The sequence below is a fragment of the Populus alba genome, chromosome 19, assembly GCF_005239225.2.
Source record: "Populus alba chromosome 19, ASM523922v2, whole genome shotgun sequence".
Taxonomy (NCBI): domain Eukaryota; kingdom Viridiplantae; phylum Streptophyta; class Magnoliopsida; order Malpighiales; family Salicaceae; genus Populus; species Populus alba.
In genome coordinates this window covers 2,233,037-2,260,895 of record NC_133302.1, presented here as the reverse complement: position 1 = coordinate 2,260,895, position 27,859 = coordinate 2,233,037, and the positions used below count along the sequence as shown (strand labels likewise).

Below are 27,859 nucleotides of genomic sequence, written 5' to 3'. Positions count from 1 at the left end.
GCTCATATGTCCAGATAAATTACTAATGGAAGAATTCATGTCGGTGCCCTGACAAGGTTCATCTATCCTAGAAGCAAAAAGCATTTTCCACAATTTGTATATTTTGGTGAAAAATACTCTTAATTAAAATTGGTGAACATTCAGAATAATTATGAGAATTTTCTAGTCAACTTCTTATATTTATATACCAGTTTACTTGTAGGTCCAGCATTTATACCAGAATGTTAACTATTGATTTTCAAGGGAAAAAAAGTAGGCTTATTGAAATATTGGCAAATTTTAAAGAAATTTTACAAACTTGTTTTAAATTCCGTAAAAATACAAAGAAATACAAAATTTTTATAAAAATATGCTAAGAACATATTTTCCTCTTTCTTATAAATAAAGTGCAATACACACACACACACACACACAGGAATGAATCATATGCAATAAGCAAAACTCATTTTTTTAAGGTTTTATTTGGTAAAAACTCATTTTTCTCTAAAATCAAAACTATCAAAATAGGCTTGGGAAATGTTTGTCAAACATATTCTTAAACCAAAAAAACCTTTAATAAAAACCATAGTTATCAGGCCCGGTGGGTCAACCAGAGACCCAGGGTCTTGGTTGGGTATGTTTTCTTCGAAACTCAGGCCTACAATTGGCCCAAAGAAAACTGTTCAACCTACCGAGTCAATCTGAAACTCCGGTGACTCGACAAAACTTGGTAGAGACCTTTTTTAAAAAATAATATATGTTTTTCCACCTAGCCAAAGACTATTTGTTTTTATATTTTTCAGTTGATTACTAAATCATATCAAATTTCACTATATAAATAATAAAAGAATGTTTTATGTTTTCAATGTGAAATTTGAAGCCCATTAATATATGTACTTTATATTCACAAGAAAAACATATTTTTTTTTATGTGGGATAAAAAAATCTTTTTGGTTTAAATACTTCAATTTAAAATGATAAGATAGTATCTTTTCAATATGAAATAAAAAAAAACTTTTTTAAATAATCTTTTAGTCTATAGCCACATGCATTGTTTCTTAATTTTTTTCATATAAAATATTAAAACCTCAAATATTTTTTTTAATTTTTTGTATTAACTCGAGTCAACCCATATGACCCGAGACTTGACCCTTGACCGGGTCAATTCTCAGATCAAATTTGATAACTATAAAAAAAAAAAAAAAAAAAAAACTTTGTCAATCAAATAAGGTCTTCACCATTTATCTTTGGATCCTAAATACACTTTCGCAAGAGATATGTGCATCCTTTTCTTCTTCTTTTTTTCTTCTTTCTTCTTTCTTTTTGTTTCGAGAAATAAAAATTATGGAAATGGGCAAAAGAATCAAACCTAGATTGGTCGGACTCAGATATAGGTGTTAGACATGATATGGATCAGGATGTCGAAATTTGTCAAATTTAAAATTTGAAGTTTAAAATTTGAGATAGCTTTTACATCTAGATTTGTAGTCAATCTAATAGTATTAATAGACTAATACAATAGAATTTTATGTGCAAGGAATAATTAAAGACATAAAAGTTCATCAAAGGTCTAAAATCAGCAGAAAATTCAAAAACAAAAGACATAATATGTAGCAGATTCATAATATCTTCAATCTTTTGGGACTTTCTTCTTCATGAAACCAACTAACCTTTGTCAATCTTTATCCGATTTTCTGTACAGAAAATAGATAGAGACTTAAAGTTAATCAAAGGTCTAAAATCGGCAAAAAATTCAAAAAAGAGACACAGTATGTGTAGCTGACTCATAATATCTTTAGTCTTTCGAGACTTTCTTCTTCATGAAACTACCAACCTTTATCAATCTATTTTTCCTAGAAGATTCTATTTTTCCAATTTTAGTATTTAATTTTTCATAGTTAATTAATTTTGGATTGTTGCATTTATTTTTCCAGAGTTTTCAGTAAAAATGTTAGGAAGGTTCCAAAATAATTCAAGAATAAATCATTAAAAAATTGCTAAGAAAATCATTAGGCACCTACAAAAATCCAAAGATTACAAATTGACTTATAGACATTGATCACCTTAAGGTGATTGATTATTCAAACTTGAATTTTATTAGTTGTGTAGACATAAAAAAAAATATACTTCATCATACATTTTTTCTTCTTCCATAAGGAGTTATATCTTGAAAAAGTACTAAGTAAACTATTATTGTTTCATCTACTGTGAAAGTATAATTTATTGCATGCTATAAAATAACATTGGCAATCTAGTTAATAAATTTTATTTATTTTAAAGTTATCGATTTCATATTAAGATTAATAAAGAAATATTATGATAATTCAACTACACTTAGTTTTCTTTTCTAAAAATAATAAGAGTAGAAGTCAAAATAAAAATATCAACATATTATTTCATTGTGAGAAAGAAAATGAAAGAAATGAAATGCTTATTAAGCATATTAGCACTAATCTTATTATTACAAATCCTATGACTAAAGCCGTGCCAACATATAAAGATCATGTGAATTGTATGGGTCTAGCTAACTTATTTAATATTTGACTTTATTTTCTTTTAGTTGGTTACTAGACATTTTTATGTTATTTTTAAAGATTAAAGTGATTTTTTATGCACATAAAATATTATTTTCAATACATATTGGAATATATAAAATTAGACCTGAATGATTTATTGAGAGTTCATCCATAAAATTTATTTGCTCATTAAATGTTTATTTTAAGGATACAATATTTTGTAATACATTGAAAGATATTTGAGTATAAAACGTGACCGCTATGATTTAAAGATACAATATATTTATGTGAGTGTTTACACTTGCTGAATATTTCAAACCCTATAAAGATAGTCATTTTTCAGGTTGTGTCATATGAACCAAGTGCAAAAATATTAAAAAATATATTATTGAAATGAACCATATATCATGTAGATTTTAAATTAATTGACAATTAAAACTTAAAAGTTCATTAAACACTAGTAATGGGTCAAACACATTCATGATAGATAAATATGCAAAAATTAAGTTATATAAAAAGTTTCTAGTGTAGCCAAAATGGAGATTAATGAAAATTCTTATGTCTTTCATCACACAATAACCTAAGAAATTTAGCATAGATAAAAGACTTTATTCTTGATAGCACAAGGATTTTTATAGCACTTCAACACTTAATCAATCATGGCATGAGATATATATCTTAATAATTTTCCGCTACATTTATATGATTAGCATATAAAAAATTATCTTACAATAGGCTTTTTTTATATAATTATCTTACAATAGGCTCTAATACCATAATATACCATAATAGAGCAATGAAGAGAATTAGCTTGAAAGGAACGGAGATTTAGCTTGAGAGAAAAAGAAGAAATTACTGTAAACTAATCTTATAGTTGATGTTATTAATGGACTATAATATAAAAAATACAGTACTAATAATACAATAATTATACCTGAGATTATGTTCAAACATATTGCTTCAACATTAGCCAGAAAACCTACACCCACTCAGTTGGATCAGTGCCGTGATTCATAGGCGCTGGTGCCTATTCTTTTGAGTTGTCTTTTCAGCCTTTGAACGAATTCGCAACGTTTTATGAAAGACATGGGAAAGGGAAATTATTCGTGAAATGTCACCTACCATCTTGGCAAATGCAATAAAATCTGGTTTCATGACTACTCAGCAAGCATCTGGTAAGAACTAGACACGCATACAGTCTTGTACGTTAAGAATACAGTCTTTTCTACTTTTGCTATCAAACTTTCAGTAAATTTCAACACTTCCATATCCTCAAAATTTTATGGTGCCCCAAGAATGACTATCAATGCTTGCCCTCAGAATCACTTCAAACGAGAGATAATTAAGAGAGAATCACAGTTTTTGCTAGCCATGATGAAAGGCTACTAAAAAATGAACAGAAAATGGATTTTATTGAAGTGACTGAAAGAGGATTGTAATACAGCATTCCAGTGACAAAAAGTGTCAAGAACTATGATATACTATGCTAGACAGATTCTTCTCAATATAGAGAAGCCTCTATTCTAGGTGTGCAGCTGGCGCACCAGTGAAATAAAACAACTACATTATCTCAACAACAGCTCTACTGACAATTTTTCCCTGGTTGAGATCCTGGAATGCTTTGCCAGCCTCCTCAAAACCATATTTTCTCGTAACAGCATCAGTAAGATTGAATATACCTGATTCTGCAAGTTTGACCAACTTAGGAAGATCCTGCCTTGCCCTTCCTCCATAAGAGCCGATTACTTGAACCTGTTCCAGGAGTTAAAAAGGAGTCAAGATATTCGAATATTCCAGAAAATAGTATAAATGTGCTAAGGATGCCATTTACTCAAGGGAATGGCAATGAAAATATTTTTTCATAACTTCACATTTTGCTATGTAACAGGGATCAACTAATTACAATATATTTTACCTGTAAGATTCGTCCATCTTAAAAGGGAATTCCAAATTAAAAGCATAGATACATGGACAAGATTGGTTGATGTTATAGCATAGATACATTGACAGAGATGAGTTGGTTTATTGAAAAAAATTTCCTCCAAGACATTGACCAAAAATGCACAAGTAAACATATGACACCCATTGATAAACACCCACCTTTCGACGGACCAAACGATTGATATCTATCTCCCCTATAGCACCAGCCTGTGCAAGTCCAATCATCACAGCTTTTCCTCCATCTCTTACACTCTGTGTGCACTGTGAAAATGTCAGTGGTTTGCCCAAGGCTTCCACAGCAATGTCCACACCTCTTCCTCCAGTTATTTCCTGGCAAACATACACACAACATAATTAAAATTCAAAATATGAAAGAAAAGCATAAGAATGTTTCTTAATCTATTTACAAATGCATGACCAGTGGCAACATGCTATCAAAAGACTGGATTCTCCATAAATACTTGAACGCCACAACTCGGCACAACAAAAAAGCAAACAAAAACTGAAAACTGAGATTATAGCTGACCCTCGGTATCATAAGCACGTCAAAGAACTATACAGTGCATTGGGGTTATGAAGAAAGCATGAAATGATAAACTTCTATATCCTTTACTCACCACGATAGAGCCAAAAAGGTTTGGTAGTGACACTTTCATCATGAGTTGGGAACTTCTGCATCTCATTTAACTAAAAACTAAAGGACGAAGTACACACCTTTATCCTTTCAATAGGATCTTCTATCTTTGAATTTATAGTGGCAGTGGCACCAAATGTTTTAGCTTTCTGAAGTTTTTCATCCTGAACATCCACAGCAATAATATCAGAAGCACCAAATGCCCTTGCTATCTGCAAACAACTGAAGCATTTTGTCTTAGTCATGATTATGCAAGAGTTCATTAAAATAGAGTAACAAAACACTGTGAGTGACTATGACTTTAATTTTGACAAAATAAATAATTCAGAAAAAACATCAACAACCTGAATTTCTGCTAATGTTTTATTCTTATGATTATTGTCATGGTGATGCAATGTTTCTCATTTTTATGGGTTCACTAGTTGGATAAGCAAAGTCGCATCAAACCCCTGTACATCTATTTTTGTCATTAAATTGGGGACCTTCCATTGTTCACATATTCATGAAGTTTAAAACCTAGAAGTCTAGAATTATGTGTGTGACTATTAGCACTGTTCAGGAAAGGCCAATGCAGCCCTTCTCTGGACTCAAAAATACAAAACAAATAAGAAAAGGAAAGGAAATAGAAACTTTACGATGCATGAGAAGTGTTGTAATGAATATGTAAAAATTTATAGGCCATCACTATGAACAAATTTTGCATGACAATCAAATAATTTCCCCTGCTTCTAACAAACAGAATGAAATTCGCTAAGCTGCTTGTTAGACTGACATCAAATGACCCTGCAAGTTGTTGAAAGCACCTTGTGCTTCATTGTTACTTGTGTCTTCTCCCCGCATTTTATCACATTTATAAGCACATACATCCACACCCGTGAAGCACATGAGTGAAAAGCTGGGACCTATATATATATATATATATATATATAGGAATGTATGTCTTCACATGCATGCTATGGATGCAATGTCTGTGGTACTGATGTAAATTATTTGTCACCTTGACCCTACACCACCAACTCCAATCACAGCAACAGAATCCCCAGGACGCACTTGAGCAGCATGTGCCATAGCACCATAAGCAGTAAATACTGCACATCCTAAAATTGCAGACTCCGTGTATGGCAATGAGTTCGGTAATATAGTTAATGCATGTGCTGGAACAACACAGTATTCAGCAAGGCCTCCCATGCTGTACATGAAAACCGGCTTTCCTAGAATTATATAACATTTCTTTAGTAATCCAATAATAATGTCTATATTACAAAAGTAATCAAGAAAACTCTTCCCCAAAGACCATTAAAGAGAATTTCAACAAGACAAATTTATAAAGCAACAGACAATAGATAGGGAAATTATTAACACCAGAAATGCATGATTTTGCTAGCACAACAGTACTCAAGTGTAGATCCAGTTAATCCAAACTCACACAAACACAGAAATGTGTGTGTGTGTCTGTTTGTGCAGAGAGATAGAGAGAGTGCATTCTGTCAATTAGTCATTTCATGCCAACATATAGTCATCCTGAAAAGAATTATGTCCAAATTCATATAAGAAAAGAGGACAGACCAGCAATGCGTCAAATGCAAGTGAAGCATGAAATCCAAATGAAAGCAGAATCACAATTAAAAATACCAAAATTTATTTAGACTGGAAATGCTAAGCACTGCTTGGTATGGAGATAAAAGAAAGCATATCAAACAGTCAAACACTAGAATTACACTGTCCACCACTCAATTGCAGACAACTACACAGCAATAAGAAATGGGGTGCCCATCATCGCATCCGGGCTCATTGAACTGGCAGTACAGTTGACTAGTTCAAGTCGATGTGCTCAAACTAACATTATGTTGCATTTCTTCTTTTATGTTTCCGGGGAATAAAGTATAGAGACTTGATTGTGGAGTTCGCATATTGTAGGGATATGAAAGTTGAGTTTAGAGCATTACAACAAGTTGCAAGCTTTTTTTATCGAAACAAAATCGCGGGCAGTTTTTCAGCTTTAACTAAAAGAAAGTAAAATTAAAAAACAAGAGTTCATTACCACTATTACGGAGGAATAGTCGGGTTTCACCATCATAAAGAGTTCCTTTTGATCGATTATAAGCAAAAAAATCCTCACATAAATCATCATGGCCCTGTTTCCCAAATCAGAAATTTATCATATCAGTATCTTCTTACCACATTTTATACTTTTTGCTGCATTTCCAATATCCCTAGTGAAGACATAATATGAAGCTACACACACAACAATATTATATCTCAAAGAAATGTCACCTTGGAACAGTAGAAACAGTTACCACAAGGCATGATAAAAGCTCCAACAACACGAGAGCCGACTGGAAATCTGAAAATCAAGAACTAAAAATTCATAATTCCCATTACTACCATCTCCCTGCATGATAAAGAACCCATTTTCCACTCAAGGATACAATATTTTTCAAACTATTTGAAAAGAATCACACAAAATCATTACGAAAGAAGACTTGATTTCACCTTATACTAATCCATGTACCTTTCAATAGTTTTTCTATCTGTCAGCTCCCCATGTTCCACAACTTCTCCAGTGATCTCATGACCAATAGCACAAGGACTAGCAAATGGAATTTCACCCTTTATAACATGAAGATCAGAGTGACAAACCCCGCAAGCTACAACCAAAAAAGCCATATATTGACCCCAAAAACAAGAAAAAATCCACAAAAATTACCATAAACAAGGAATCAGAGGGTGTTTGACAGCTGATCAAAAATTTCACCTTTAGTCTTAATAAGTACTTCTCCAGCTTTTGGACGAGGCATTTGAAACTCCTCGATGGTTACAGGCTTATTGGGCTCCCAGAAAACAACTCCACGCATAAACCCACCAGAGCTAACATGGTATGAGCTCTTTGAGATCTTCAAACTGTCAGTATCATCAAAAGAATTGATCTTGGCGCCATTAGAACCACCACTATGGTAGAAAGACTTACCAGTAGTATCAGTTAGAAACCAAGAAGAAGGTAGTATATTTGAGGGTTTTGAAGAGAATAGTTTCTTGGTGATTGATCTCTGGATCAGATGAGATAAACCCATTTCTTGAATCGAGTGACAGCAAATTTTTGAAGTTTTGGAGAAGTGAAATAAGGAAACAGAGTTTGCACACACTGTACTATGACGTAACTTGCTAGAGATTAGGTCAACTAGCTGAGTCAGCTTGATGTTGGATTTTTCTGCCAGGTCATCTTGATTTAACTTTATCCAAAATTCCAAATTATGGCTCCATACATTGATTAATTAGTGTATTATAATATATCTATGTCTCTGTTTTAAATAATATTTTATAATTGCTAAACCAGGCATGTTAATCCAAGAAATTCACAATTTTTTTAATCAAGTTTTAAGTTGAATTAAAAAAAAAAACGAGTCTGATATAAATCTGGTTCATCTAGATAAATTTTTAATAATTCAACGGGTCCTTAAAAATGTTGTGCTCAACCTATAATATAATTATAAAATTAAAATTACCTATAATAAAGGATCTTGAACTAAGAAATGAATTTAGGGTTTCTTGAATTTCAATTTCAATTTCAATAATCAACATACTCAAAAAATGCACGTAGAAAGGAAAGGGGTGTTTTCAATGGCGGACAAGTGAGTAATGAATAAGAAAAATAAGAACGAAATTTTTAATTTTAATCATGAATTAATAATTGCATCCAATAACTTGGATTTGTTGATTTACATTATGATGATTTTATTAAAAAAAAATTAAAACAATGGTATTTATATAACTCAAGATTAAATTAATGACACTAATATATAGATTTTTTTTCTAAGAAACAAAACTAATAATAAAAAATTATTAAACTATGTTAATTTGGTGATTCATAAATTGACTTGATAATCTAGTAATTAAGACTTATTTTTATTTTTTTTTGTTTAGAATAATCTCTAAAAATGTAAAATGATCCATAAATGGTAGACATGTAAAAAATGATCCATAGAAATGTATCTTTTTAGGTGAAACTATGTGGAATGTGACATAAAAGCAAGTGTGCGATTTTTTTTTAATTTTTTTTTTTTTTTTTTGATAACCCGGATTTTTAAAGAATAAAAAAGGAAGGGTCCATATTCAAAGTGTGGGGTTTTGGTTCATTGTATTTTGATACAAGTAATGATCATTGTGTCTTGATATTCAACAATTTATTAAAAAAAAAAAATTGGATAAAAGTTTTGTGACCAAATTGATATTGTGTGCTGAGTGAAAATATTCAACTCGCTTTTGTAATGAGCAGCTTTGTTTTTGAATATTTACCGGTTCATTCATCAACATGAGAGACTCGTATCCATGTTCTAAATTGGATGAGCATTATTATATATATAAAAAAGGAATTATCAAAATATCCAAATCAACTTAGATAATAGTTTTTCTAGAATTTTTAAAAAAAATAATTTAAGAAATTATTTGAAATTAGAGTAGTATTAAAAAGATATTACGTTACTTGAGTCATCTAAACTATCCGATTTTGACTGGCAGAACTTTCGTTGAGCTTGATTTTAATTATTGCATTATATTTTTTTAATTTGTTTTTAAAAACTAATGGAGTAATAAATTCAAATAGTTTGAGCCACCCATAACATTATTTGATTAGGTAAAGCGATTTTTGCTAAAAAAAACAATTGAGTTAAGTAAAAAAAAATAATATTTTGATCGATTTCGTCTAAAGAAGTTAAGTAAGAAAATAAAATAAAAAGTATTTTGAAAAAAATGATAGTTTTTCTTATGAATTATTAAAGTGGTGTTAGGATTTATTTTTTCAATTATTTTTAAATAATTTTAATACTTTTTTATCTAAATTTATTTCAAAAATACATTTAAAAACGCTCCATCAATATCATTACTAATATAATTATTAAATTTGGTATAGTTAGATGAGTGATGAAGTTATCCAATATCCAAAATCTATAACTAGATTGAGTTTCATTGAATTGTTTTTTAAATTAATGCAGCCAAACTTAAGTGATTTAGTAGATTGGTAAGCTATTTTAATACTATTTATTTAACTCAGCAAAATCCAACTAAATTAAAATTAAAAAAATATTTAAAAAAAAACAATGATGTTTTTAATCAAAGTAATTAATTTGAATTCATCTATAATTTAGAGACATGAGTCCTAAATCAAACTTTAAGGTATTCGAGAGTATAATAGATATTATTTTTTTAAAGTGTTTTTTATTTAAAAATATATTAAAATAATATATTTTTTATTTTTTAAAATTTATTTTTAACATCATCTCATCAAAATAATTTAAACACATTAAAAAATTACTTTAAAACAAAAAAAATCAAAATTTAATAAAAATAACAATTCAACGGCAGTGCAAAACAACATATATGATACCCTAATCAATCAAGTCTGATAATTATGATAAAAGATGCTGCAATCAGTTGAATGCCACAGACCTCAAGGATCACAGAACCTCATGTTGAAGGACTTTGATTTATTACTAATTTTGTGAACCCATGTCGGTGTCTCCATGGATGAAAGTACAAGAAGCTCCAAAGGTGCAAAGATCACAGCACAGGCAAACAAAATCCAAGTGAAGTCTTGTCTTTAAAGGAAAGCTCAAGAAATGGTAATGGAATCAAAGGAATCAAAATGTCCAGCACAGCAAATGGCAAGCACTTGCCATTGCCAGGTCTGAACACTCTGTCTCCCCCCACCTCTCCTTCTCTGCCTTTCCTTTTGCAATTAATTATTACACTTTGCCAGCACGCTTGAGAGTAAACTATGTCTCTCACACTCGCCCATTTCTCTTGCCATTGCATCACCTCTGATCTGTGTCTGCATATGGGTTTTGATAACTTGCCCTAGCCTAGGTCACCTATATATATATATATATATATATAAAATCTTTTCAAAGAACCTTCCTCATTAAGACAAACCTTTTCCTAGCCACATGGCTCTGTAATTTTAATTATTGCTGGCTTGTTTTTTGTTTTCATCCTTCAAGCATTCTTTTGGTCTATCCTCTGAGTGTTTATTTTATTTGATCCAGCTAATTTTTTAAAGTATATTTGAAGTTATTTTTTATATAAAAAGATGTTAAATTTTATCATTGCATTATTACATGCACTTAAGAGTATTTTTACATTAATGTGACGGAGCTAAATTTATTTATTATATTTGTTCAAAGACATTCTATTTATTTTAAAATTAAATTATTTATAAGAATTTTATTTATTATTATTTCCTATCAAATTTACATTGGCTCGTAGGATAAGAATTTTAATTATTATTATTTCGTATAAAAGTTGAAATTGAATATGATTAATAATATTTTTTTTAATTTTTTTTATTAGCTAGATCAATTCACTCAAGCTATAACTTGAGTTTGAATATGATTAAGAATTTGTGGTTGTTTTTAAATTATTACAACTTATTTTTATAAAAAAGCAAGTTAAAACTAAAAACAAACGGATGCTAGGAATTGTTTTTTAGCTTCTGCAAACCATTTTTTTAAAGGAAAAAATCCTCCTTTTCCTTGTAACACATATACACCTGGCAGGACAAATCCCACAAAATGTCATTTTAAGGTCACATACAGGTGACGTTATAGTTGCCTCCATCATCACCTTACAAGGAAAGCTTTAAGCTTTTTCTCTTTTATTTCTAGGCAGCAGCCTTCCTAAAACTTTAACAAGCAGTAGTGATATTAATTTAGATCCTTTCTGTTTCTTGTACAGGTAACTGTATTATAGATTTTAGCGAAAGATAAGAGAAACAAAAGCAAAAGCTAAAAAGAAGAAGAAAAGAGAACACCCCAGATAAAGAAAAAGCCAGTTACATCCCTGCTAAAAAAATAAGAAAGGCTTCAATCTGATCTTTCCTTCTTCATTAACTTGATATTGGTTCTTTGAAATGTTGAAGCTTTTCAGGGTTTATAAACTCTTCATTGATTTCCTCATCATTTTCTCTTTATTCGTTGCAGTTTTTCTTACAGGTATGTTGTCTTTTTCTTCTTGTTCTTGTGGTTCTGTGTGTTTTAAGATTTGGAACTGTTACTTGGGTTGTGGGGTTTACTGGGTTTAGGATCAAGTATTGATCCTTTCATTGTCAGGAGTGTTTAGATATATTATTTTATTAATTGGGTTGTGTTTGTCCTTTTCTTTTTTGGATGTTTGATTGAGATCTAGAGATGATTTGACAGTACAGTTTCTGTTTGGGTGCTGTGAGAAGGAAGGAATGTAAATAGTAACTGAAAGCTTGAATCTTGGAGCAGATTGGTGTACTTTTAATTTGTTTTGTTGCCTCTGGTGTGGTAAAGTTTGTCCTTTGGCTGTCTGCACAATGTTTTTCTTTTCTAATCTCATGTTTTGTTTGGTGCCCCATTTGCACAAAAGTTCAGATTATAAAAACTTCTATGGTTATGAGTTTATTACATTAAAATTGAGAATGTAATATGTTTCTTATGATTCAGAAGGAACCAAAAGAACTATGAAGTAAACTTCATTATTAGGTTTAGAGTGCATAATCACTGTCCGTGCAAGGTCTGCAATTCGAAAGAGTCCGAAATCTTTTGTCTTTGAGTAGGTTTGTGGTTAATTTATGCTTTATTTTGTTGCCTGCAGAATAGCAAATGATGCTCTCGCAATTTCAAGGTTTTTGCTGGACATTAAAGACGGTCATTTGATTTATTTCTGGCTTTTTGTGAGGGAAAGTAAGTCTAAATGCTTTTGACATTTCTGCAAAAAAATCATATGGATGCTTAAAAACAAATCTTCATTTGAATGTCGACCTGTGTTATACCTCTCACCCTTTTTGTTCTTCTACTCAATTACATTTGTTTAAAGGTTCTAGTTGCATATGATTGAACCATCTTAAAAGTCTTTCCATCGAATTTTTCTTAATACCAGTCCATTAATTCTCTTATTCTATCAGTTACACTGCTAAATTTTCCACCATAGCATTCTCATTTTGATCAAGGCCATTTTATGAATCCCTTGTGTCTTTATCGGCTGACGTTATAGCTGGCCTGGCACCATCTAAACGTTTTCCCTTTATTTGCATTTGGATTTTACAATGTAAAGACCAGATGTTTCCCTACTTTCCATTCAAATTATTCTAGTTTTATGGTTGATGTCTTCCCTGATGTTCCCTCTCTCTGAGTTGATCTTATCTATTGTTTGGTCATTGAGCACTGTAGGGCTTCTGTTGCTATCCTAAAATTCTATTATTGTCTTTTGGTTTTAGAAATGTTATATGCTGGTGTTGTGATGTGATCACAGGCAAAATGAGTAATCTGGCTTGTTAGAGTCACGAACATGAAGTGAGTTGATGGTGAATTGCTAGCAACATTGTAATGAGGGAGGGGGGTGGGGGGTGGGGGGTGGGGATTATATGTGAATTTGGGCTGTGATTTATAATCTTATTTGTAATTTCTTGTTGTAAATTCTTGATCCTCTTTTCATTTGTTTCATTTAGTTTCCTCCTGGCTTATAGACCATATGGCACAAGAATGTCTCCAATCTCTTACTCTTCTTTATATTTTGAATTCCAGAATAAGCAGATGGCAGCTGAACTTGTCAGTTCTGCAACCAGTGATAAACTGACTGAAGTAGATTGGACCAAAAATATTGAAATCTGTGAATTAGTTGCACGTGATGAAAGGTATATCATATTGCCTGCATTAAATACTTAAAAAGACATTCATGGGGAACTATGTACTTGTTTCTTCAGTGTTTTAGTTATTTTAAATGATTTTGTAGTGGTAAATCATGTTTAGGGAATGACCTCTACTGTTAAATATGATCTTGTTCAAAGACTTGCTCTTAAGATGTTATTTTTAGAATCTCAGTATATGAACTGCTAGATACTGAATAGGATAAAGCAAGCTGTTAGTTTGAACTCTGGTTCTTCATTTGCTTCCTTGTCATCCTTGATAAATTCATAAAATGGATTTGTTGATTCTAATCTGCAGGCAAGCTAGAGATGTTGTTAAAGCTATTAAAAAACGTTTGGGGAGTAAGAATGCCAATACTCAATTATATGCAGTGATGGTGGGTTGATGCTCTTGCTTTGTATGGTAGATATGCTTGGTACATTATAAATAGGCTGACCACTAATTATCTCTTGTTTTGCAGTTGTTGGAGATGCTGATGAATAATATTGGGGAACAGGTTCATAGACAGGTGATTGATACAGGGATTCTACCCATTCTTGTCAAGATAGTGAAGAAAAAGGTAGAACATTCCCTTCTTGTTCAAAGTTTGTTGATTCTTGGCTAATTTTACAGGAGTTGTAACTAAAACTTCACTGTTCCCCTTGTATTGCAGACAGAGTTGCCTGTAAGAGAAAGGATATTTCTTCTTCTAGATGCCACACAGACGGCTCTTGGTGGTGCTTCTGGAAAGTTCCCTCAGTACTATTCTGCATATTATGATTTGGTGGTAGGTAAATGTATGAAAAATGTGGCTTTTCAGAATTACATGCTATGCCAATTAATCACTGCTAGGTTAGAAATGCTGCAGATTCATTGACATTTGATGGATTTCAATTTTTTCTTCTTTGTCCACGTAATTTCAACTGCTGACAGGCTTTACTGAAAACTAACAAGCTTGTCTGTGCCATCATTTCCTCTTTTGCTGTGGAGTTTTTTTATTATTTTTTTTTTTAAATCCCGAAAGTAAGCTTAAGCTTGTTTTAATTTTTGTCCAGTGTGCTGGAGTGCAATTTCCTCAAAGACCTCGTGAAAGACCATCGAATCATCAGGCCACCCAAGAAAGTAAGAAAAATACATTAAATGGGGAACTTGCTGCCGCTAGACATGAGGTGGGTGCTCATCCAGTACCAGTGGAGCCTCAAGTTGTTCCTGAATCCAGGTATCTTTTGCTGAGTTTGTTGCATGATGCACAGATCTTAAGGAAGGCTAGGTGCTTGTTTCTATCAATCAGGCACAGAAGAGGAGGTTTAATTGTTTACCACAAAGAATAGCCTTTTCTAATCTTGCATTTATTGTACCCAGTATTATTCAGAAGGCGAACAATGCTCTGGAGGTTTTAAAAGAGGTCCTTGATGCTGTTGATTCTCAAAATCCTGAGGTACCTTTTTCCCCTGCAATTTTGAATTTAGTCTTCCAATACTTTCGGCTACTCATTTCTATCAATTGCATTTTCATCTCTCATGATCCTACAATTTGTACTGGATCAACATCCATATTTTACTTCCTTTGTGAGCTTGTGCCTTCAAACACAAAAGTGAGAGAGAGTTCCATGGCTCTCAAGAATTTTGAGAGCCATTAATTTTCTGCACTGTGTGATTATTATATACGATGGTATGTCCAAGCATTCTGCTTGAAGTTTTCAATTCTCAACATCCTCTACTAGATAATGCAAAAGATCCTTTTTTTCCCTCGAGGCTTGATATTGAACTATCTAGTGTCTTTATTTTTTTCTTGTGCATAACAAATATTTTCCATGTTAATTTCTAATTTGATGCGAGTAGACAATTTAATATGCCCACCCCAACTAGTTTGGGATCAAGGCTTTTCTGTTGTCATTAATAGTGAAAAAGCTGGTATATGAACCTCATTTATTTTGCTTCAATGCCAAATTTTCTGTCCCCTGAAGTTTCGCCGTTAACTCATGTTGATGACAAGGCTATAGCTTATAATACAGAAGTACATGGCACACGAACAATCTTGGATGGTTGACATTTATAAATTGCTTGTTGCTTAATTCTTTTTTTTTTCTTTTTTCTTTCTTCATCTTGAATTGCACTGGTGAATTATGAGTGAGGATTTCATGACAATTTTCTTTCAGGGAGCGAAGGATGAGTTTACTCTTGATCTCGTGGAACAGTGTTCATTCCAAAAGCAGAGGGTAATGCATCTTGTGATGACTTCTAGGTAAGGCTGGTTTCTGGTCAATTTGGCAGATTTGAATATTAGCCAGTCTTGTAATCGCACTTGAATTGACTCTCTTCCTCTCTTTCATGTCCAGGGATGAAAAGTTGGTCTCTCAAGCTATTGAATTGAATGAGCAGCTACAAAAAGTTCTGGCAAGACATGATTCCCTTCTATCTGGGAGGTCTACAGTTTCAGATATGACTACCATTTCTGATAGAACTACTACAACAGCAAATCATTTTAATCATGTGGAATCAGAGGAAGAGGAGGAGCCTGAACAGCTTTTCCGAAGGTATGTTTATGTCATCAAGGCTAGTCTTGTATTTGGTGAAAAATAATTGACCTGTATCATTTGAACATGTAATGTTTTTCATCTGAGGAGCAAGTTATAACCACATGCGAATCAAGCTAGTATTCAATTCACTTTTGAAAGGAGTTTATGCTATATGCATGTTTTAATCCTGGTTCAAATTGCCGTGTCCTTGCAAAACTTGGCAGGTTAAGAAAGGGGAAGGCTTGTGCGAGACCTGAAGATGAAGGCAACTCAGAAGAGCATCTTCCTCTGGGCTTGCTTGGATCGACAATTCCAGGAGACAGGCTGAATCGTCCACTTATACGGCCACTTCCATCCGAGCAGCCACAGGATCCCAACGCAAATTGTGCACCTGTTGTAATTCCACCACCACCTGCGAAACACATGGAAAGGCAGAAATTTTTTCAGGAAAAGAAGGCTGATGGTTCTGCTGTGTCTGGCCACATGAGGGGCCTTTCATTACACAGTCGCAATGCCAGCAGTTCCTGCAGTGGAAGCATAGATTTTAGTGACTAGGGCGATTTTCTCAACTCATGGTTTTTCATCAGTTTGTATCTAGTGGTTTATGGTGTTATGTCTTATCTCATGTACTGTTAATGGGAGTGTTTTTTTACTGTTAGTCAGGTATTAGTGAGGTGTTACTTCTGTTTCGAGGAGTTCTGCCCTAAGTTTGCACTTTTAAGCAAGCTGGAACTCTGTTACTGTCTTGGGAGGGATCTGTACACGAGATTTTTCTATATCATATACCTCTCTGGTTATCATCATTTTATGAGATATTACTTGTAGGGAATAACTGCTTCCCTTGGTGCATGGTTGAATAATCATCCCTGTAAAGTGTAGTTTACGATATTGTCTCTGACTCTTCCATCTCGTGAAAGGTCAGCTTTCCATTGACTTAAATCCCTTTTATAAATCATTCCCTCACTTATCAGGTGTTCATCTGCAAATTCTTCTACCTCTTGCACACTCCCTTCATCAGTTCATCGTTCTGTGAGGGCTAAACAATGAAAGAAGCAATTGTCTTGTATCCAGCGGCAACCTCCCACCAGATGATCTCTATGGTGGAGTTAGCTAAGCTGATCCTGCAACACCATCCCAACATCTCCATAACAATTTTAGTAGCAATGATGCCTTTTGACACCTCCACCATTCCCGCACGTATCAGTTCCATTTCCCAAACGAGTCTTCCCATATCCTTCCTCTCTCTCCCTCCACCCAGCGAAAACCCTCCTGGACCAGCGGCTGCAGCCACTCTGGGTAAAGCCGCATTCGATTATATCCGCCTTTACACCCCTAAAGTACTCGATGTCCTCAAAGCCATCTCTCTCACCTCCACTGTTCTTGCTTTCATAATCTCCACCTTCGGCATCACTTACGACACACTCATCCCAACTTACTTGTACTTCACTTCTGGTGCTTCTAGTTTTGCCAGCATCCTCTACTTGCCCACCATCCATAACCAAACTACCAAGAGCTTCAAAGACCTTCCCAACAATACCCCTTTGCACTTTCCTGGACTGCCACCCATCAAACCCTCTCACCTGCCTGAACCCCTACTAGATCGCGACCATCCTGCCTACCAGGAATTCTTTAGCCTTGGTACTTTACTACCTAATTTGAAGGGGATGATACTGAACACTTTTGACATGCTTGAGCCACAAGCGATCAAAGCTATCACTGAGGGTGCTTGTGTTCCAAAGGGCTCAACCCCTCCTTTATACTGCATAGGGCCAAGGATTGTTGATGCCAAACAAAGAGGTGTCTCAGATGATGCTTTATCAAAATGTTTGCTGTGGTTAGACAAGCAGCCAAGCCAGAGTGTGGTGTTCTTATGTTTTGGCAGAAAGGGAGCTTTCTCTGCACCTCAGCTGAAGGAGATTGCTTTTGGCCTGGAAAGGTATAAATTATTGATAGTTTATATACCTGTATATATATATGGCTTGTCATTTGTTTTCTTTTCCTTTGTTTTTGACCAATTAGGAGCAAACAAAGATTTATGTGGGTGGTGAGGAATCCACCACCAAATTCCGACACGGAACCTGACCTAGAGGAACTAATGCCAGAAGGGTTCTTGGAAAGAACAAAAGAAAGGGGTCTAGTGCTGAAATCTTGGGCACCACAAGCTGCAATTCTGAGCCACCAAGCAGTGGGTGGATTTGTGACTCATTGTGGGTGGAACTCAGTGCTTGAAGCAGTAACTTACGGTGTGCCAATGTTGCCTTGGCCATTGTATGCAGAACAGAAGTTGAATAGTGTGGTTTTGGCAGAGGAAATAAAGCTGACTCCAATGCCTATTTTAACAGAAGATGGTAAAGGAGGAGTGGTGAGCTCAGAGGAGGTGGAGAGAAAGGTGAGAGAGTTGATGGGATTGGAAGGGAAACGATTCAGAGAAAGTAGTTCGATGATGAAAATTATGGCCATGGCTGCTTGGACTAATGGCGGGTCTTCCTTCACAGCTTTGTCCAAGTTGGTGGCTTCTTGGAAGCAAGAACAATCATAAGAAACCATCTCATACGTTTCCAAGATTGGTTAGCCTTTCTTTGTCATTTCCCCGATGTATTCTTGGAAAAATCATGCTCGGATCATTAGATATTAAACCTATATTCTTGGAAAAATCATGCTCGGACAACCATGTTAAATATTAAGGGTAATTCATCTTGATCCTGGATTTACCTACGTGATTGTGTCGAGTTTCGTAGTTGTGGTTTGAATCTCAAAACAGAGTACTAAAAATTCTAGTCATTTAGCTTATAGTTTGATCAGGCAGGCCCTTAGCTATCTGATTTGGCATGTAAATTCATATTTGTTCTTGGCTTATTTTTAGGAGTTCTTGTGCAATACTGTTTAGGCATCACTTGGATAGATAATAAGAGAATTTGTTTCTCATGTTATCGTTGTAGACTTGAATTTTAAATACGTAGTTTTATTCTTTGAAAAATAAATATATGATCTTTTGGAGAGTTTTACAAGGCTTTTAAATAGTTCTAGAAATCCTATTTTAACTAGGAAATAACCTAAAGTTCTCTAAAAAAAATAATAAGATTGGCTCAAACAATAATTTCTGAATCTAATTCTTGGAAATCCAACCGTTGATATCTAAAATAATAATAATAAATCTTAAAAAATCTTAAAAAAATAATAAAATTAACCCAAACAATAATTTCTAGATTTAATTTCAAAATAGTCAATTGTTTGATAAGTGACGTAATGATTTCTATACAAAGAATTATCTGTAAAGTCATTTAGAAAAAAATTAAGCCTAATTCAATAATCAGATTTATGTTGTTGAAATCTTAAACTACTAACATAGTCTAGTATGTTTGGACCTTTTTTTAAATCTAGACATATTTTATTAGTTCATAAAAGTATTTATTAGATCATTTATATAGTTTATTTAAATCTCATCTACTTCTAGTTATATTATATTATCATTAGACTAGAACCTAGCTGTATTACAATATGAAGAGAATTTTTTTTTAATGCATATATTAGAGTATGAATGATTTGTCTAAGAGATTATCTTGTTTGAGATTGTGGTAGTGGTTGCGGTTCGAAGTACTTTTCGCTAAGAAATATTTTAAAATGATATTTTTTTTATTTTAAAAAAATTATTTTTAAGATCAACACATTAAAATGATCTAAAAATATTTAAAAAAAATTAATTTTGAGAGAACATGATTTTAATCGTGTTTCCAAACACATTAAAATATCATCAAATGAGATTTAAAGTGGAATTGAAAGTAAATAATGGTATAAGTTTCAAAAGGCAATTTGCCTTTTTTTTTTTTTTTAAGTATTGTAAGATAGAAAAAATAAATGTAAAATAAATAAAAATATTTTTGACTCAAAAGATAGATAAAGATACAAGCATGCTTTCTTTATTCAACTATCTCTTACTCGTTTATTCCGAGATAATGATAAATGTTTATTTCTTTCAAAATTAGATTGAAAATATTCAAAATTTACAAAAAAAATAAATAAATAAAATTTGATTCGTTGTCCTCAGGATATGGGTTAGTTTTCATGCCAATAAATTTCCATCCACACAAGTTAAAATATCGGATTGGGGAGGAGATAGATGATGCAAAGTGCTCGAATTAGTCTGTTCTAAGCAACGAAAAAGAGGACACATGCAAAGCTGTGATAATAAATTCCTCAAACCAACTCCAATAGATTGCTTTTCATGTGACAGTGACCCTAATTTTTGTCTGTCCATCTTCAATTTGAAGGTCCATCTCATTCAACTGTATCCTCTCCTCCCTTATTGGTCTCTTAGCTAGCTGAACAGCTCTGCTATAATAGCTATGGAGTTATTCATGATATTGAGAATTATCCAGAAAACTGTGAAATTAATTTTTATATAAAAAAACAGGTTTTAACTGGGTTTATTAAATCAATTTTGACTTGGTTTTATTTAAAATTCGCCCAAATCAAATCTAAATCAATGAATAATCTTCATAAATTAAGCCGACTTTAATAATTATACATAGAACAAGTTACAAATAATATTATTGCATGCTAGTCCAAGGTTTTGGTTGTTGAACCAGGCAATGTCCCCCTTTTAACAGTGGCACTGTAATTTTTAAGACCCGAGAGTGGTGAACAGGATAATGTATTTGTATGATTTTGATAGTCAATAAAATTGCAATCTTTCCATGGTAAGAATAGTCAATAATATATTTTTTAATTTTTAAAAGATTATTTTTTATAGTAGCATATTAAAATAATTTAAAAATATATATAAAAAATTAATTTTAAATAAAAAAAATTTAAAATTTACTCAATTTTTATTTGTAACAGTATCAAAATAAGTATTCAGAGTAAATAGATTACCTATTCACGAGTTTTGGCTGAATTTTAGAAGGATGATGTTAAAAACAAAAGAAAAAAACATAAATAAGAAAAAGAATAGAATTAAAAAAAAAAAAGCTCAGGTATTCAATGAGGCAATTGTAAGTTTGCATGGCATTTCGAGTTTTTTTTTTTCTGGATTTAATCAAAATAGATAAAACATATCCACAAGATCATTTGAGACATAACTTAATAAATGCTGAAAAAGAAATTTAAAAATTTAAAAATAAATCACAGAATAAAGGAAACAAAATGATAGGCAGTAATAAAAACATGAAAAGATAGATAAGAGAGAGAGGGAAAGAGTGCAATGAAGTGGTGTTGATTTTTCTAGTATGTGATAAGTCCCTCTCCACACAAGTGGGTGTTAGTACTTAGTACACATTTGCCAAGAAACATGAATTGAAGAGAAAAAAAAGGACCTCTCTTGCTCTCTTTTTACCAATGCTTTAGCTCATAGACACTGTAATCACTAATCGCTCTTAACTCTCCTTTTTGCTTGAGAAAATTTTGAATTTTGAGCTCCTGGGTTGTCATTATACTGATAGAGTAACAAGACCCTGAATTTGGTTTTGAATTTAGACATCTTTGAATCGGAGAAAGCAGAAACAAGTTTGGTTCTTTTGTGTGTTTTTATTCAAATGATGATGAATTGTGGAGCAGTGAATGCTACTACTCCTTCTTCAACTTCTTGGTCTGCTTCTCACAGCTCCAAAGTCCCCATGTAAGATAATTCTCTCCCTCTCTTTTTCTCTGGTTATGAACTTTAGTGAGAATTTGAGTTGTGGGTTGTGTAGAATTCTGGATTTTGTTTGGTGTGGTAGAACAACTTGATGTGAAAGTTGATAGTTTGATGTGTTTTCTTTGTTTCTTGCTGTCATAGGTTGTTGCCTAGGGCAATTTGTACTACACAAAGGATGTGTTGTGTCTCTGGTGCTCATGTGGATGCTTGTGTTAGTTTTAATGTCTCAAGAAATTGTGCTGTAGCTAAAGACTCATTGGGTTGGTCTGGAACTTCACCATCTTTATATTCTAAGCAGCCATTCAACAAATTTTTGTTGCCTTTGAAAGCATTAGTGACTTCTACATCTCAAGATTTTCCCATTGCATCACTTATCGGTGAAGAAAAGGTAGGAGTTTTGTTGCTTAATCTTGGCGGTCCAGAGACTCTTGAAGATGTGCAGCCTTTCCTTTTTAATCTTTTCGCTGACCCGGTAAGAGACTCTTGCTTTTGCATTTGATTTGAGAGCACAACTGTACATATACATTTTGATTTAGGGACTGGAATGGATGTAATATTATTTTAGGCCAAATAGATATGTATCTTTAGGCACTTAGAGTTTCGGACTGTCTGTTATGCTATGCATAATTGAGTAAGGGAAGCTGCTAGCTCTCTTCATTTTGTTGACACAGAGTGCATCTTGTACTAGTACCAACCAGTTGAGATAATTATGAAATTTTGTTACGTTGATCATTTTCATTAATGATTCTCTACCAAATTTAATTCTATTCGTCTTACTTTCTAATATAACAGGACATTATAAGACTGCCAAGGTTGTTTCGATTTCTTCAAAAGCCCTTGGCCCAATTCATATCTGTTGCGAGGGCACCAAAGAGCAAAGAAGGCTATGCTTCAATTGGTGGTGGCTCTCCTTTGCGGCAGATTACTGATGCACAGGCATGATCTTATTTTTCCTTTTCATATAAGCTTGTGTTTTCTTAGTAGTTTATATTTGTTATCTCAATATCTCGAGCATTAAAATAATTGAATAGAATCAGAACAAGGTAGCTGATGGGAAGTCATTCCTATGCTGCCAGGCACATACACACCTTAAGAGCATTTTGCTTGGAAATTGGTTTCCTTGTTTTCCTAGGCAACTGTTTTCTTGTTTTAAATGTCCTTTCTTGTCTATTGTCTTCATTCAGGCTGAAGAATTGAGGAAATCCCTGTGGGAAAAGCAAGTCCCAGCAAAGGTATATGTTGGTATGCGCTACTGGCACCCGTTCACTGAAGAAGCCATCGAACAGGTACTCCTTTCAGCTTCAGTTCAGTTACTAAGTTCTTTCCTGGTAACGTTCAGTGAAATCTTAATACACCTTACCATTATGTGAAAGCTTCTAATATCTTAATACTCCTCTATGGATTTGAAATACTTTCTCCAGTCATTCCTAAAGTAAAAGATAAACATGCCTCCTGTAAGCTTCATTATCTGATATATGGGATTTGAATGAAGATGTTGTGGTTCTAATTACATCTTTTTATTTCTTTGTAGATAAAAAGAGATGGAATCACAAAGCTCGTTGTCCTTCCCCTTTACCCACAGTTTTCAATATCAACTAGTGGTTCAAGCCTTAGACTTTTGGAGAGTATATTCCGGTGATTAAAAAGCACATGCTCTATCCATTTGTGATGCTCCAAAAATGTAATCTAATTTTGATGCTTTCTAATGGTCAACCAGGGAAGATGAATATCTTGTAAACATGCAGCATACAGTGATACCTTCTTGGTACCAGCGTGAAGGATACATCAAAGCTATGGCAAATTTGATTGAAAAGGAATTAGAAAAATTTGACCGTCCTGAGCAGGTAATACCTCGTTGAACGCTTTTGAAGGATCATGTTTGTCAAATTTAATTTCATGGTTCTTTTATTGATCTCTCACAGCTAATTTGAGTTTCCATATTGACTTGCTTCTTTTCTTGTTGTTTGTAAATTAAAAATGTGGAAAAGTACTAAGTACATCTGGGAGCTAACCAAGTACATGTGGATGTGTTTGTGTTTGTGTGTGTTCATGCCACTCTTGTATTTGTCTTTATCAAAACATTTTAATCCCTTGTTGTTGCTTTAAATACTTTTAATTGTACCTTTGCTTAAAAAATTTAACCTCAATCTGAGCATGTGCAATATAGGCTGTGATCTTTTTTAGTGCACACGGTGTGCCACTTGCATATGTGGAAGAAGCTGGTGATCCATATAAGGCAGAAATGGAGGAATGCGTGGATTTGATAATGGAGGAATTAGAAAAGAGAAAGATCATAAATGCATACACTCTCGCTTATCAGGTATTCTTGATGTCATCTGAGTTGTTCTTGGTGTATTTTGATTCACAAATTATCGATAACAGCATGTGACTTGCATAACATGCATGGCTTAAAAACCTTGGCTGTCTTGGAGAAAAGTTAAAGTGTGGACTCCACTTTAAAACAATAGTATGTTCCTTTTGAAAACCTCATTCGAATGAATCAAAGAATTTTTTATTTATTTTTAAAAATGGATTTAAGAGCTGCTTACAATTTTCTTTACTTTGCCTGTGATAGCTGCCAAAGATTGTCGATTCACAAGAGAAACATCCTTGGTTGAGAAAACTGAATATTTGGCAGGAACAATAAAATAGTTCTGATTGTGGGACTAGCTGACTTTCTGAAAGCAAGTTCATATTGCTGATATTTATTGGAGTCTAAAAAATGGCTCGGAAACTTAGCTGTTTCTATTTTGAAACTTATACCCAAGGTGTGGTGGTGGAGAGCTTATAGCATACTGGCTTTCAAATAAATAGATGGCAGAGACAGTTGGAAATAAGAAAGAGGAAGGAATTGTCAAATGAAATCTTTAACTCGGTCACACTTCTGGCCAAGTGTTTTGACTACGAAGTTGATTGACTATGCTATTGAACAGCACATAGAAAAACACAAAAACTAAGCGGTAGAGGCATCATCTTATGGTAGCATCTGATTTATATTTCTGAGTGGAGAGAATAGATAATAGAAACAAAAAGTTGATGTCAAAATAATGCATAAACACTAAAAGAATGGTAACAATATGTAGAGATATCGGTGGAGATAATCACATATGTGACCTCCCAAGTGGAATTAAGCTGCCATAGTAGATATAAGGGCCCTTTTTGTATTCTACATGAATATCTCTGTGAGGTTTTTGTTTGCATATTTTAATAGCTTAATACTGAAGACTTCAATGTCCTTTCAAACAACATCATCTCTCTTTTGCCAACATGATGAGGCGATGCATTCCAGACTGGAAGATTGAAGCTGTATCCCTTTGCCTACAGAATTATTGGGGACTGTCAATATCCAAAAATCCATAATGGCAGTAGCACAACCCTGCAACTAAGATACACAATTACCAGAAAAATATGAACATTCTAAGGGTTCATAAATTATCAAGAAATCTTCTTTCTCCATAACTAGTGAGATCATCCTTTTTCTGTCTCCTTTCCTGGCCATAGTTTCAGGTTTCATCCACGAATCTGCTCCATCAACATTTTCTACAACATCCATTAATCTTAGATATGAATGAGGAAACCTCACAAGGACCCACCTTCAGGAATCCCAAACAGAATTGCTGACATTCCTAATATCATATATACATTACCAAGTATGCAATACCAAGTCATCTTCTTCATAGCAAATATGGATTGAGTGAAGTAACTTGTAGTCGCTGGCAGAAGGAATATATGTTACAGCAAAGCATTCTGTCCTGATATAATAACCACAAGGATTAGACAACTTGACTAGTTCACCGGAGTTATGTTCACACACAAAAATACCCCCCCCCCCTCTTCTAAGATGTTTCAAGTCATGACCAGAAGGAATTACACTGACATCACCATAACCATCCAAAAACAACTCAAACTTGTCACATAACCCTACCACTACAATCCATCATCATGAAACAGTGAGTTTCTTTCCTGATTTCTATTTCCAGTCTAAATGAGATGACAGTCTAATCTTATTTAAAATTGAATTTACTTGTAATAGACTGTACTAATACTGCTAGAAAAGTTTTTTGCTTCATTTTTTTTTTTGAGTAAATATCTTCTATGATTTGATGAATTCTGTCGCAGGCATGTCGACACTAAGGCCTGAGGTTTCTTTTTTTCCTTTTATTTTTCCATGTTACATGCTCTTCTTTTTGCATTCAAATTTCACTGCAAGTCATTGATGGTCTGGATATTCTAACAGAGCAGAGTTGGACCTGTGGAATGGTTGAAACCATATACTGATGAGACAATCATTGAGCTTGGGAAGAAAGGGGTAAAACGTCTTTTGGCTGTTCCAATTAGGTAATCAATTTTTCTATAACCAGGTTAAGAAATTGAACTTACTGTATTTTTTACTAGAAGTTGTTGGTTCACTGATCGCTTGATGTTTTAATTTATGCATTGAAGTTCTCAAAACTTCATTCTCTGATTCACAGCTTTGTTAGTGAGCATATCGAGACCTTGGAAGAAATTGATGTTGAGTACAAAGAGTTGGCTCTCAAGTCTGGTATAGAAAAATGGGGACGTGTTCCTGCACTAGGATGTGAGCCAACCTTCATTTCAGATTTGGCCGATGCAGTGATTGAGAGTCTTCCATATGTAGGAGCTATGGCAGTCTCAAATCTAGAAGCTCGACAGGTACCCTTATTAATCTTTTCAACAATTTAGAAGTCAAATAAGATGCTTGAAGTTTTCTGTTATGGATGCAAGCATGTAACTTCTCAATGCCAATGAAACTTTTCGTCTACAAGATTGTAAATCCATGTGTACTTTCCTGTCTCACTCGTTCCCTCCCTCTGAGCATGTATGTGTGTAACACATTTGTGTTTATATAGATGAAATGAACTTTAAAGACCTTCCATCATAATAACTACAGTTGCCTACCCCAAGTTAAACATGAACCCTGAAGGGCCCAACAGTGTCTGCTTTCACAAAAGCTAATTCCCCTTCCCAGTCCTTGCCTCTTTAATTTATGTCCATCCTATTTGCATTTGCATCTCCAAATTAGCTGAGTTATGACTGGTTGGCTGTTTCTGAATTTCAAATTTTTGCTCCTTTGGCATCCCCATTAAATTAAGCAGAATGGCATTAATCACTTTTGTGACTACAGGAATATTTTGAACACTCAAATTTCACTTCTTTTCTCACTGAATTGGAAACCAACTTTCTCTACCGTTATCTAGAGGAAAGCATGTTAGGATGGCCGTGATCTCTTTGTTTCTGTGCTGATGAGCTGCATATTTTACCACTGATTTTTTCTCTGATAATTGGTTTGGGATTTTCTGCAGTCTTTAGTTCCGCTTGGCAGTGTAGAGGAGCTGCTGGCAGTTTATGATTCAAAGCGAAGAGAGCTACCATCGCCTGTGACGGTATGGGAATGGGGTTGGACAAGAAGTGCAGAAACCTGGAACGGGCGAGCAGCTATGCTGGCAGTTCTTGTTCTATTGGTTCTTGAAGTCACCACCGGGCAGGGGTTTTTGCACCAATGGGGTATTTTTCCATCGTTCCATTAAACACCACTACACAAGACCTTTCTTATGCCTGGTGTAAATTTTGTTACCTAAGTCAAGACGCGTAATTTCTTATGCATCATACGACTTCAACTCGTATATATGCTGAATTGAACACTCTGGCATTGTTGTCGAAGTTCATAATTGGTGGGATTGGGGTTAATAGCATAGTTACTGGCAGTGCAATCCTTAAATGGGTCAAAAGATTAAAAAAAAAAATGTATTACAGAGTTATATTATTTTTCATCTAATTACAGAATGTTCTTTGATTTATCTACATGTTAACTTTTTGTCATCACATCGTCCGCATCGAGTCGAAGCCCCTTCCTGCAGTCAACTGAGAATATAGCAGCGACTAGGCAAGCCATGCTTGCTTCATGCTTCTCTTTGATCCCCTACATGTCCTTGAACTCAATTATACATTGCTACATAACCCCTGCTGCTTATATTG

At 33.7% G+C, this 27,859-nt stretch overlaps 4 protein-coding genes across 5 annotated transcripts; 3 read left to right on the top strand and 1 right to left on the bottom strand.

Moving 5' to 3' along the window:
• Nucleotides 1–3,888: 3,888 nt before the first annotated feature.
• On the bottom strand, nucleotides 3,889–8,196 carry LOC118051950 (uncharacterized). Its single transcript, XM_035062746.2, has 8 exons — nucleotides 7,826–8,196; nucleotides 7,583–7,718; nucleotides 7,345–7,414; nucleotides 7,112–7,205; nucleotides 6,068–6,281; nucleotides 5,151–5,292; nucleotides 4,596–4,766; nucleotides 3,889–4,247 (listed from the first exon to the last, which is right to left on the bottom strand). The coding sequence occupies exons 1-8, from the start codon at nucleotides 8,139–8,141 to the stop codon at nucleotides 4,056–4,058; spliced, it is 1,335 nt and encodes a 444-aa protein (XP_034918637.1). The 5' UTR covers nucleotides 8,142–8,196; the 3' UTR covers nucleotides 3,889–4,055.
• A 3,462-nt stretch (nucleotides 8,197–11,658) lies between these two features.
• LOC118051947 (TOM1-like protein 5) lies at nucleotides 11,659–17,041 on the top strand. 2 transcript variants are annotated; one of them, XM_035062743.2, is made up of 11 exons: nucleotides 11,660–12,053; nucleotides 12,682–12,770; nucleotides 13,611–13,720; nucleotides 14,031–14,109; nucleotides 14,194–14,292; nucleotides 14,386–14,499; nucleotides 14,768–14,931; nucleotides 15,075–15,150; nucleotides 15,871–15,956; nucleotides 16,051–16,248; nucleotides 16,455–17,041. In XM_035062743.2, the coding sequence occupies exons 3-11, from the start codon at nucleotides 13,620–13,622 to the stop codon at nucleotides 16,783–16,785; spliced, it is 1,248 nt and encodes a 415-aa protein (XP_034918634.1). In that variant the 5' UTR covers nucleotides 11,660–12,053; nucleotides 12,682–12,770; nucleotides 13,611–13,619; the 3' UTR covers nucleotides 16,786–17,041. The 2 variants fall into 2 exon arrangements, with proteins under 2 accessions (XP_034918635.1, XP_034918634.1); XM_035062744.2 differs by lacking the exon at nucleotides 12,682–12,770 and having other exon boundaries at nucleotides 11,659–12,053.
• A 145-nt stretch (nucleotides 17,042–17,186) lies between these two features.
• Nucleotides 17,187–19,238, top strand: LOC118051946 (UDP-glycosyltransferase 88B1). The gene is made up of 2 exons (XM_035062741.2): nucleotides 17,187–18,166; nucleotides 18,250–19,238. The coding sequence occupies exons 1-2, from the start codon at nucleotides 17,274–17,276 to the stop codon at nucleotides 18,767–18,769; spliced, it is 1,413 nt and encodes a 470-aa protein (XP_034918632.1). The 5' UTR covers nucleotides 17,187–17,273; the 3' UTR covers nucleotides 18,770–19,238.
• Nucleotides 19,239–21,405: 2,167 nt separating this feature from the next.
• On the top strand, nucleotides 21,406–27,681 carry LOC118051945 (ferrochelatase-2, chloroplastic). The gene is made up of 10 exons (XM_073406870.1): nucleotides 21,406–21,844; nucleotides 22,004–22,334; nucleotides 22,655–22,798; nucleotides 23,047–23,148; nucleotides 23,394–23,497; nucleotides 23,580–23,706; nucleotides 24,030–24,182; nucleotides 26,100–26,200; nucleotides 26,335–26,536; nucleotides 27,187–27,681. The coding sequence occupies exons 1-10, from the start codon at nucleotides 21,762–21,764 to the stop codon at nucleotides 27,409–27,411; spliced, it is 1,572 nt and encodes a 523-aa protein (XP_073262971.1). The 5' UTR covers nucleotides 21,406–21,761; the 3' UTR covers nucleotides 27,412–27,681.
• Nucleotides 27,682–27,859: the final 178 nt, after the last annotated feature.